Below are 12,809 nucleotides of genomic sequence, written 5' to 3'. Positions count from 1 at the left end.
CATATTCATATCATTTGAAGAAACTTTTCCCAAAGAACTATACAACTATCTGGTATTATATGGTCAAAACATGTCCAAGAATTTTGTAATATTCCTGGACTTATACATGTATCTTCTTATTTTTAAAAATAAGTGGACCCCTCTTTAAGAAAAGTTGTTCCAAATATAATGAATTTTTCCCCTTTTAAGTAAAAAAAAGCTAAATTTTTCTTTTTACTTTTCTACAACAGCAAAATGATCCCTTGTCTGAGGGACAGTCCCTTATTTAAGGGATATCCCACATTTGGAGGGTTGTTCCAAAACCTGTTGAAAAGTAAGAAAAGTCTCTGCCTTTAGTCTTTATCCTTCAACTGGAAGGGAAATGTATATCCGATAAACTTTTGAAGATGAATCTTGTGTCCCAGAAGTCAAAATTATGATGTCTATATTGCTATTTTTATAGTATCTTTTAAAAAGTAAATGGGGGGGGGGGGGGGGGGAGTTAGAAAGAAGGAACATTTTAAACGAAAAATATATTTATGTAAGTTGGTGAAAAAAATAATTGACTCGGGGAAAACCCTGCCCTTTATAACTTTATATGATATGCTAGCGGGGGCATCATCTGTGTCCCATAGACATATTCCCCATTTATTTGATTTTGCATATATATATATGTACAGGTACGACTCAAATAGACACCAAGTCTGACTTAATAATAGATTATAGAACAAGTTTCCAAATCGACAGCAGATTCTATGCACCTCTAAGCAGTGTCCAGTTCTTATATAAATAATTAGGATTTTTTTTTCAGAGTTTTGATACATCATATTGAAGCTGGAAGACATGACTTTCAAATGACCTAAAAGAAATACTTTATGATTTGTTGTTGACTTCTAGAACAGTGGAAGAAATGAGGTTCACAACAATGCTGGAGAAGTTTTGCAGAATGTGTAACCTAAAGGGAAGGTAAATTCTTTAAAAATATGGTGAAAATAAATTTTGACCATTACTATCATGACTATTGACAAGACTGTTTCTTTAACCACTTTGTGCTTAACCTTAACATACTGCAGAATGAGGACTGACTTTTCAGGGTTTTTTTTCACATTGCTGGACTATTGTGTTACAATACATGTACATACATGTAAAACCAGTAAGATCTTGTTTTTTTTAAATTGAGAATAGCAGTAAGATTCCTTACCAACATCTTGCTACAACAAGAATTGAAACAACATGAGCAAGCTTAATTAGTGGAATGAAAATGTTATTTCTTTATAATTTTGAATTCAGACAGACATGATACAATGTATATGTAACACTTCCAAAAGTGTCAATCTCCCCAACAATGCCCAAACGTGTCCTCAAAATCCTAAATGATCCAAAGGTGTTCAATTATTATTATTTGCAAAGCGTGTCCACTTTAAAACACCAGAACATCTCAAAACTTTTAGCAATAATATGTCCTCAATAAAGGCAATAACTTTTATGGCAATTTAATTTTGAAAACATGATTAAAGACGTCTGGTTTTGGTTGCAGGATTCTAAAACAGATCAAACAACATCTGCAGGAAATAAAGGTATTATGTTTGGTAAAGACGAATGCCCAAGACATGGAACATTATCCTGTCTATCCACAGTGAAAGATGATATCAATGACTTCTGCTTTCAAATAGACACCAGATAAGAATTAAAGAATGGCACAATAAAAATGCGTTTTGCTTGCAGTGGTTTTATTGTCGAGCCTGCGACTTTAGTTGCAGAAAGCTCGACTTAGGGATAGTGTTCCGGCGGCGGCTACGGCGGCGGCTACGGCGGCGGCTACGGCGGCGGCGGTGTTAGCTCACTTCTTAAAAGCTATATATTTTAGAAGGTGGAAGACCTAGATGCTTCATACTTTGTATATAGATGCCTCATGTTACGAAGTTTCTGTCAGTCACAATGTCCAATGTCCTTGACCTCATTTTTATGGTTCAGTGACTACTTGAAAAAAAAGTTAAAATTTTTTGTATTGTTGAATTCTCTCTTATTCTAAGTAATAGGATAACTATATTTGGAATGTGTGTACCTTGCAAGGTCCTCATGCCAGTCATACAGTTTTCACTTTTAGCCCAAATTGTACCTTGTCCTATAAACATTTAGGAAGATCAAAATCAGTGACAAGAAAAGCATCAACAAAAAACCTCACAAAAATATTTAGCCCTTGACATATTTAAAATCCATGAAATATTGTAACCACCTTAAATAACTGATTAAAACAAGATCGCAATCGATTGACTCGACCTAAATCATCAAATCCTGGTACCCTGTATATGAAAATGATGAAAGGTTAATTTTGAAAATGGTTCTTTTTGTAGTATAGGATTGGTCGAGGAAACCATGATCAAGGATGTACGTGTTGTGGCAGTTCCAGACTTAACTTTCAGAATTTCATCAAATGAAATGCCTGATGTAATACAGATAATGACAGTTGCAGAGGTACTTCTTCATATATAAATAAAGTAAAAAAATTCAGGCTTGTGTGTCAACAATTAATTTTCATTTCCAATTGTAAAACATATAACTCAAAAACTGTGAAAGTACTTATATTTTCGTGGTACATGTGGTATGAGCAAAAGCTACAATACATGTTCATGGATTTTAGTTTTTTGAAAAAAATCAGTGGAGAAATTTTAAGCCATCTGATATAAACCTTCGATATAAATTCTTTAAATATTTGGCAAAAATAGTACACAGGAGAGCACTTACAAGACTAGACTTAAGAAATCTGCATACAGAACTATGTATCAGATATCAGAATGCAATTTTTAGCTCAACTGGCCCAAAGGGCCAAGTGAGCTTTTCTCATCACTTGGCGTCCATCATCATCGTCGTCCCTTAACTTTTACAAAAATCATATCCTCTGAAACTACTGGTCCAAATTAAAGCAAACTTTGCCTAAATCATCCTTAGGGTATCTAGTTATAAAAAAACTATTCGATGACCCCGCCCATTAACCAAGATGGCCACCATGGCTAAAAATAGAACATGGGTGTAAAATGCAGTTTTTGGCTTATATCTCTGAAACTAAAGCATTTAGAGCAAATCTGACAGGGGTGAATATGTTCATCAGGCCAAGATCTATCTGCCCTGAAATTTTCAGATGCATCAGACAATCCGTTGTTGGGTTGCTGCCTCTGAATTTGTAATTTTAAGGAAATTTTGCAGTTTTTTGTTATTATCTTGAATATTATAATAGATCAGTCAGGGGCATTACTTAAACAAGTAACAATTAAAATTACCTATACAAGTAATGTTGAAAACGAGGCTAATTTAAATATAACTTATACAAGTTATTTTTCTAAATATTATTTTTATAGGTGTTTAAGAATACAGATTTTACTAGCTTTAAATAATTTTCACAGTTATCTGGTTATTTTTCCCTTGATATATAAAAACTAATTCTTCAGAAACACTAATTAACTTTCCCACACACTTATCTTACATACCAACGCTTCTGGGTCAAAGATTGGTCTCTTGGGACTATTAAATTATCATTTTCCTCTAAAATCTTGAAGGTAGACTGATATAAATAGATTGATACTTGTGAATTAATTAAGACCTGAAGTTATTTATAATTTGTAACCTAATTCAATTATGTGCCTTTAATAGGTAAGTGTAATTTCTATTTTTTTTCAAAAATGTTAAAAATAACTTATTCAAGTAATATTTTTGACATTATTTTCAAAGTAACCCTTTATCTCTATACTCCTCTCAAATCTGATAAATTCTTTATTTTATCATATAAAATGGTGTTTAAAATCATGAAAACTACATTTAGTCTATGAAGACCGATTGGTTTTCGCACTCTTAACTTTAGTTTAAGTGAATGGATCTCTATGAAATTTTACCATAAGGTTCGATACCACAAAAGGAAAGTTGGGATTGATTTTGGGGATTATGGTACAAACAGTTAAGGAATTAGGGGCCAAAAATAAGCATTTTTGTAACTTCCTGACATAACTTGTGTGTTAGTGTATGGATCTCTCTGACATTGTACCACAAGGTTCCATATCACAAAGGGAATGTTTGGATTGATTTTGGGGTAATTGCCTTAAAATTTTAGGAATTAGGGGCTAAAAAAGGGGCAAAAAACAAGCATTTTTCTAGTTTCATGACAATAACTTGTGTGTAAGTGTATGGAATTTTCTGAAATTGTACTACAAGGGTCCATATTACAAAGGGAAAGCTGGAATTGAGTTTTGGGGGTAATTGCCCAAAACGTTTAGGAAAAAGGGGCCAAAAATAAGCATTTTTCTAGTTTCCAGACAATAACTTGTGCAAGTGTATGTATCTCTCTGAAATTGTACTGCAAGGTTCCATATCACAAAGGGAATGTTTGGATTGATTTTGGGGTAATTGCCTCAAAATTGTAGGAATTAGGGGCAAAAAAAGGGGCAAAAAACAAGCATTTTTCTAGAGTCATGACAATAACTTGTGTGTAAGTGTATGGATCTTTATGAAATTGTACTACAAGGTTCCATATCACAAAGGGAAAGCTGGGTTTGAGTTTGGGGGTAATTACTTTAAATGTTTAGGAATATGGGGCCAAAAAGAGGCCAAAAAACAGGCATTTTTATACGACCGCAAAATTTGAAAAAATTTTCGTCGTATATTGCTATCACGTTGGCGTCGTCGTCTGCGTCGTCGTCGTCGTCTGAATACTTTTAGTTTTTGCACTCGAACTTTAGTAAAAGTGAATAGAAATCTATGAAATTTTAACACAAGGTTTATGACCACAAAAGAAAGGTTGGTATTGATTTTGGGAGTTTTGGTCCCAATATTTTAGGAATTAGGGGCCAAAAAAGGCCCAAATAAGCATTTTCTTGGTTTTCGCACTATAACTATAGTTTAAGTTAATATAAATCTATGAAATTTTGACACAAGGTTTATGACGACAAAAGAAATCTTGGGATTGATTTTGGGAGTGTTGGTTTCAACATTTTAGGAATTAGGGTCCAAAAAAGGGCCCAAATAAGCATTGTTCTTGGTTTTCGCACAATAACTTTAGTTTAAGTAAATAGAAATCAATGAAATTTAAACACAATGTTTTTTTCCACAAAAGGAAGGTTGGTATAGATTGTGGGAGTTTAGGTCCCAACAGTTTAGGAATAAGGGGCCAAAAAGGGACCCAAAAAAGCATTTTTCTTGGTTTTTGCACCATAACGTTAGTATAAGTAAATAGAAATCTATGAAATTTAAACACAATGTTTTTTTCCTCAAAAGGAAGGTTGGTATTGATTTTGGGAGTTTAGGTCCCAACAGTTTAGGAATTAGGGGCCAAAAAGGGACCCAAAAAGGTATTTTTCTTGGTTTTTGCACCATAACGTTAGTATAAGTAAATAGAAATCTATGAAATTTAAACACAAGGTCTATGACCATAAAAGGAAGGTTGGTATTGATTTTCGGAGTTTTGGTCCCAACAGTTTAGGAATAAGGGGCCCAAAGGGTCCAAAATTAAACTTTGTTTGATTTTATCAAAATTGAATAATTGGGGTTCTTTGATATGCTGAATCTAACTGTGTATGTAGATTCTTAACTTTTGGTCTCGTTTTCAAATTGGTCTACATTAAGGTCCAAAGGGTCAAAAATTAAACTTAGTTTGATTTTGACAAAAAATGAATCGGTTGGGTTCTTTGATATGCTGAATCTAAAAATGTACTTAGATTCTTGATTATTGGCCCAGTTTTCAAGTTGGTCCAAATCGGGGTCCAAAATTAAACTTTGTTTGATTTCATCACAAATTGAATAAATGGGGTTCTTTGATATGCCAAATCTAACTGTGTATGTAGATTCTTCATTTTTGGTCTTGTTTTCAAATTGGTCTACATTGGTCCAAATCAGGATCTAAAATTTTTATATTAAGTATTGTGCAATAGCAAGTCTTTTCAATTGCACAGTATTGCGCAATGGCAAGAAATATCTAATTACACAATATTGGGAAATAGCAATTTTTTTTTTAATTAGAGTTATCTTTCTTTGTCCAGAATAGTAAGCAAGAAATATCTAATTGCACAATGTTGTGCAATAGCAAGAATTTTTTTTAATTGGAGTTATCTTTCTTTGTCCAGAATCAACTTAAATCTTTGTTATATACAATATACAATGTATATTCACTTTTTACTACCAACTAATAAATTAAAATAATCTTTACCATTCAGTGATAACAAGCAGTTTTGTTTACATCTTAATATTTTATGATGTATTTAAATGAGTAGTTATTGTTGCAAACTCCATTAGAAATTTTAATTGAGATTAGTTTTGGAATAAGGGAAAGGGGGATGTGATTAAAAAAATTAGGTTCCATTTTCTCATTTGAAATTTCATAAATAAAAAGAAAATTTCTTCAAACATTTTTTGAGAGGATTAATATTCAACAGCATAGTGAATTGCTGTAAGAGAAAACAAAAATTTTAAGTTCATTAGAACACATTCATTCTGTGTCAGAAACCTATGCTGTGTCAACTATTTAATCACAATCCAAATTTAGAGCTGAATCCAGCTTGAATGTTGTGTCCATACTTGCCCCAACCGTTCAGGGTTCAACCTCTGCGGTCGTATAAAGCTACGCCCTGTGGAGCATCTGGTTCTAGTTTCCAGACAATAACTTGTGTTCAGGTGTATAGATCTCTATGAAATTGTACTGCAAGGTACCATACCACAAAGGGAAGGCTGGTATTGAGTTTGGGGGTGATGAATCATAAGGGGGTTCACAAAATTAGGGGGGGGGGATTTTTTTTCCCTTTTTTCTTCTTTAAAATTTTCCATTTTAAATTGGTTATTTATGATTTATATATAAAAGCAAATGATAATGATATGGTTTGAATAGGTAAATTAAAAATTTTTTTAGTTCTTAGAGCACATTCATTCTGTGTCAGAAACCTATGCTATGTCAAATATTTAATCACAATCCAAATTCAGTGCTGTATCAAGCTTGAATGTTGTGTCCATACTTGCCCCAACTGTTCAGGGTTCGACCTCTGCGGTCGTATCAAGCTGCACCCAGCGGAGCATTTTATTGTAGTCTTTTACAAAAATCTCCTCTGAAATTACTGTGCCAAATTAAACCAAACTTGGCCTAAATTATGCTTAGGGTATCTTCTTTAAAAAATGTATCCGATGACCACACCCATTGACCAAGATGGCTGCCATGGCTAGAAATAGAACCTTGTGGTCAAATGCAGATTTTGGCTTATATATCTGAAACTAAAGCATTTAGAGCAAATCTGAGAAGGAGTAAAATTGTTTATCAGGTACAAATCTTTCTGCCCTGAAATTTTCAAATGCATCAGACAACCTGTTGTTGGGTTGCTGCCCCTGAATTGTTAATTTTAAGGAAATTTTGCAGTTTTTTTATGCCCGTTTACGGGTCGTATTATGGTATACCGTTGACCGTCTGTCCGTCCGTCCTTCGTCAACATGTCGGACATTAACTCAAAAAAGCTTTAACCAATATGCATGAAACTTTGGTGAATTGTTTATATCTATTGACGTGAGCTCCCTTTCATTTTTTATAAATTTCAGAATTACCGTTTCCAAGTTTTGGGGTTTTATTCATATAACCAATTCCAAGTTCTTTGGCTACATTTATTCAGAAACCTATAATATGTCAAATATTTAATTACAATCCAAATTCAGACCTGTATCAAGCTTGAATATTGTGTCCATTTTTGCCCCAACTGTTCAGGGTTGGACCTCTGGGGGCGTATCCAGCTGCGCTCAGCGAAGCAGTTTATTGGTTATAACCTTGAATATTATAATAGAAAGAGATAAACTGTAAACAGCAAAGTAAGCTCTACAAATAAGTCACCATGATCAAAATTGTCAATTGACCACTTCAGGAGTTAATCTTCTACAAAAATTTTCTGCTCTGAAACTACTGGGCCAAGCTCATTATAGATAGAGATAACTGTAAGCAAGAATGTTCAGTAAAGTAAGTTCTACAAACAAGTCACTGACACAAAAACAGAGAGTTTTGTCATGAATTCTATTCTTGTCTTAAATAATGTAGAGTGTCCTTTGTTTAATATGCACTGCAACACATTGACCAAGGTGAGCAACACCGGCTCTTAAGAGCCTCTAGTTATTATTGCGATATTAAACCAGTCAAATTATTTGTATAAAGAAACCTTGCAATAATTTCTGAATGTACAGTAGTTATTAATTATGAATTAGTGGGTCCTATATGGTTTTCCTTGTTCTTAGGTTAAAGTTTCAACCAATGATTCATTAGTTGATCAAAAGATTCATGTTACTAGACAAAAACCAGAGGCTATTGATAAGGAGACACTTCAAACTATGGATCCATCAAAGATAAGAGGATTTAGCCAACATGTTGGACAGCTGATCATTGGACTAGGCAATTCTTGCTTCAAAAAAGAATGTCTTGGCCTTTTGCTCCATGAGACAAAGGTAATGTTAATATATAGCTAATTGATTAAAATGTTTCGATCAACTCTTAAATGATTAACACTTTCAGTCCAGTAAAATTAATGATCCCTTTTGATAGATAAATGATATTTTCTATAAAATTGCATTACTATCAGTACAAATCAGTTTAGTTATTTGGATGCCCTGTCCCGATGTCATGGTCTAGCGACTTTGTATTAATTGTCAATGCTGCTGTCCCTCAAATTGTCTTTTTCAGAATTTTCTGCTGACAGCAAGACATTTCTCTGTGTCAGCAGTTAATTATACCCCACACAACAAATAAGGACTTACTATGTAGATGTGCATATCGACAGGAAATTACGATTTTTTTTTGTAGGAGTTATGCCCCTTTAACTTAGAATTTTGGCCAAAATATACTACTGCAACAGTTTGTCATCCCAACTTCTCTGAAACCACACAACAGAATTTCATGAAACTTTGTAGATAATAAGGACTTACTATGTACATGTGCATATCGACAGGAAATTACGAATTTTTTTTTGTAGGAGTTATGCCCCTTTTACTTAGAATTTTGGCCAAAATATACTACTGCAACAGTTTGTCATCCCAACTTCTCTGAAACCACACAACAGAATTTCATGAAACTTTGTAGATAATAAGGACTTACTATGTAGATGTGCATATCGACAGGAAATTACGATTTTTTTTTTTGTAGAAGTTATGCCCCTTTAACTTAAAATTTTGGCCAAAATATACTACTGCAACAGTTTGTCATCCCAACTTCTCTGAAACCACACATCAGAATTTCATGAAACTTTGTAGATAATAAGGACTTACTATGTAGATGTGCATATCGACAGGAAATTACGATTTTTTTTTTGTAGGAGTTATGCCCCTGTAACTTAGAACTTTGGCCAAAATATACTACTGCAACAGTTTGTCATCCAAACTTCTCTGAAACCACACAACAGAATTTCATGAAACTTTGTAGATAATAAGGACTTACTATGTAGATGTGCATATCGGCAGGAAATTACGATTCAATTTTTATTGTAGGAGTAATGCCCCTTTAACTTAGAATTTTGGCCAAAATATACTACTGCAACAGTTTGTCATCGCAACTCCTCTGAAACCACACAACAGAATTTCATGAAACTTTGTAGATAATAAGGACATACTATGTAGATGTGCATATCGACAAGAAATTACGATTCAATTTTTTTCTAGAAGTTATGCCCCTTTTACCTAGAATTTTGGCCAAAATATACTACTGCAACAGTTTGTCATTGCAACTTCTCTGAAACCACACAACAAAATTTCATGACACTTTGTAGATAATAAGGACATACTATGTAGATGAACTTATTGCAGGAAATTACGATTCAATTTTTTTTCTAGGAGTTATGCCCCTTAGAACTTAGAATTTTGGCCCAATTATACTACTGCAACAGTTGAAACTTTGTAGTTTATGAGGACATAATATGTTAATTGTGCATATCCACAAGAAAATTTTTATCAGTTGACTTTTGTAGAGTTATGAGTCTTTGAACTTAGGAATCTGGTGAGATTTTGTTTGTCAAGTGACAATGTGGGGGTGTGGGGTATGTGAGGTTCTTTAATTTTTTTATTAAAATTATTTTTAGGGTTTCCCCTTAGCAAATCATGGACTTTGCAAGGGGAAGGGTTTATCATTTTGTGGAGCAAGATCACTGGGTACTTCTACTTTTTTTCCAGTGTGCTATATTCACAAATATCAGTTTAAAGTGTCTTTTATACCATCTCTTGGGCAGGTAACAAGTAACTTTCTAGTGGTATACTAATTAAGTATAACTGATTTTTCTTTTCAGATACTGATAACATGCCTGTCTACATCACCCAGGTATTGTACATATATCAAAGATAAATTAGGTCCAGAAGACAAAGCTACTCTGCATTTTATTGGACCTTATGATATATTAAAGGCAAGGGAGAGGAGCCAGCTGATAAAAGCTTTTCTACGTTTAGGAAACCGACAAAGATTAGGAATACCAAAAGTATAATCTGCCTTTTGTGTTACTAGAATCTGCTCACCCTATCAAAGCTAAAGTGAATACCAAAGTTGATTCATAGTAATGAATATAGAGGTGTAATACCACCAAATCATGGTACGTCACATCTGGTTGCATACGAAAGTAGGTCTTAAAAAATATTCCCTTGAATTTGACCGTTGTAGGTAATTAATCCTACATTTTATTGCAGTAAAACTATTTCTGTGTCATAAACATATGTCTTGGGTATTTCAAAACACCATTATTTTTATTTGTGATTTCTATAGAAAATTTTGTAATCTTGAGGTTACATGGTTACTAAACCTTGTACACAGATAGAATAAGAGGAGAAATTTGATTGGTTAACTTCCAATGATTTTTATTTTCTTATATGCAATGAAATGTTATGTGAAACTTTTTATATAGAACTGGACAGGATAAAACTTTACTCATGCCAAGTATTTCTTTATTTGAAACAAAGATAAATTCTGCACAATTTTTTGAAAAGTGCAAATTTAACAAAGACTAATAGGGGAAAATCAATGATGGTATTACACCTAGAGGTGGAATCTCTTAAAATACATTTATTTTTTAGTACAAAATCTTAGTGAAATTGTTGCCACAACATTTTGTAATTCAAGAACAAAGCAACAAAAAGTTTATTTATACAGCATCAGAGTTATTTTCAGAGCTAGATATAAAGATATGTATATATATTAACATTATTGTGACATAGGAAATGTACTAGAAAATGCAAGAATGGTGAAATTCATCTATTATCCATTACTTATCATCCCCTGTTTGACACATTGCAAGGGACATAGAAATACCCTGCATCCATCCAGTCTTGTAAGTGCTCTCCTGTGTACTATTCTTGCAAGATATTTATAGAATTTATATTGAAGGTCAGCAATGTCTAGAACAAGTTTGAAAAATCAGTGCAGATCAATTTTTATGCCCCCGCCATAGCGGAGGGGGTATTGCGATTAACCCTTGTCCGTCTGTACGTCCGTCCCAAAATTGGTTTCCCTTCTCTAACTTTAGTTTGCCTCCACCAAATGTTATGAAATTTATACACAATGCTTATTACCACAAAAACACAGATCAAGTTTGAATTTTGGTGGCGTCACTTTTACTGTTCTAAAGTTATGCCCTTCTACAAATGGAAAAATTGTTGACTTTTTGGTATCCCTTCTCTTACTTTAGTTTGCCTCAACCAAATGTTATGAATCTTATGTTGTGTTTTGTGTACTATTGTTTGTCTGTTTGTCTTTATCTTTTGTAGCCATGGCGTTGTCAGTTTATTTTTGATCTAGGAGTTTGAATGTCCCTCTGGTATCTTTCGCCCCTCTTATATGCACAATGCCAATTACCACAAAACACAGATCATGTTTCAATTTTTGGGGCGTCACTTTTACCGTTCTTGTATAAAAATTACCATCATGTAACATCTATCAGCCCAGCCCTGACATATAAAAGTATATTTACAGTAAACATCTTATTTATTTGTAAACCTGTTTTCTCTTAACCATACATACAGATTTTATTACTATTTGCCTTTTTAGTTCACCTGGCACGAGGTCCACTGTGAGCTTTTGACATCACTTATTGTCAACTGTCGTCTTCTGTTAAATTATACATAGATCATCTCCTCTGCAACTACTAAACCAAATTTAACCAAACATGGCAAAAATTATCAACGGGATATCTATTTTAAAAAGTGTGTCATCTCAACCTGCCTGCCGACAAACATGGTTCACATGGCTAAAAATATAAGAGCAATTTTTGTCTATTAACTTGAAAGCGCTATAGATAAAGAAAATTGGGCAGGAACAAATATTTCAGAATGATGAGATCTACATAATATCATTTGACATCAAAACTGTCAGATCACTTCTTATACGAGTTATTGCCCTTAATTGAGTTTAGTAAAAAGTTATGTTTGCCTATTATTTCGAATTATGATAGATAGACAGAAACTTTAAATAGCAAAAATGATCAACAAGACAAGAAAATTAATAAATAAGTCAACATTATTGAAATCCCCAGTCAACCCCTTATTGAAGTTGTTGCCCTTTAATGACGATGTTTCCCTTTTTTTCCAGGATTACCAATTTCTTGAAAACTATGATAAATAAAACTTTAAAATGCAAAAATTATTGGCAAGACAAGATCAACAAATAAGTCAATATTTTGCAGTTTTGTCTATTTCCTTGAAAACTATATAGATAGATAAAAAATTGTAATAGAAAAATGATCACCAGGACAACATCTACAGATAAGCCATAATGGCTGAAATCTTTAGTTGATTTGATTAAATTTTTTGAGTTATTTACCATTTAATGATAATTATTACTATTTTTTTTCTTTTTTGCC

At 33.2% G+C, this 12,809-nt stretch overlaps 1 protein-coding gene across 2 annotated transcripts; it reads left to right on the top strand.

Annotated features, from left to right (window-relative positions):
• Positions 1 to 812: 812 nt before the first annotated feature.
• LOC139508231 (uncharacterized) lies at positions 813 to 12,236 on the top strand. Of its 2 annotated transcripts, XR_011661135.1 has the most exons (5): positions 813 to 945; positions 2,334 to 2,454; positions 8,221 to 8,427; positions 10,254 to 10,529; positions 10,997 to 12,236. XR_011661135.1 is itself a non-coding variant. In XM_071295936.1 (4 exons), the coding sequence occupies exons 1-4, from the start codon at positions 890 to 892 to the stop codon at positions 10,443 to 10,445; spliced, it is 576 nt and encodes a 191-aa protein (XP_071152037.1). In that variant the 5' UTR covers positions 813 to 889; the 3' UTR covers positions 10,446 to 12,236. The 2 variants fall into 2 exon arrangements, 1 of the variants encoding a protein (XP_071152037.1); XM_071295936.1 differs by having other exon boundaries at positions 10,254 to 12,236.
• Positions 12,237 to 12,809: the final 573 nt, after the last annotated feature.

Source organism: Mytilus edulis, unplaced genomic scaffold (genome assembly GCF_963676685.1).
Source record: "Mytilus edulis unplaced genomic scaffold, xbMytEdul2.2 SCAFFOLD_249, whole genome shotgun sequence".
Lineage (NCBI taxonomy): Eukaryota > Metazoa > Mollusca > Bivalvia > Mytilida > Mytilidae > Mytilus > Mytilus edulis.
This window is presented reverse-complemented; position numbering and strand designations above follow the sequence as displayed.

Coding starts and splice junctions, on each gene's coding strand:
- LOC139508231 (XM_071295936.1), top strand. CDS start 890: ATGAGGTTCACAACAATGCTGGAGAAGTTTTGCAGAATGTGTAACCTA. Junction 946..2,333: donor ATGTGTAACCTAAAGGGAAG/GTAAATTCTTTA, acceptor TTCTTTTTGTAG/TATAGGATTGGTCGAGGAAA. Junction 8,428..10,253: donor TTTTGCTCCATGAGACAAAG/GTAATGTTAATA, acceptor TTTTCTTTTCAG/ATACTGATAACATGCCTGTC.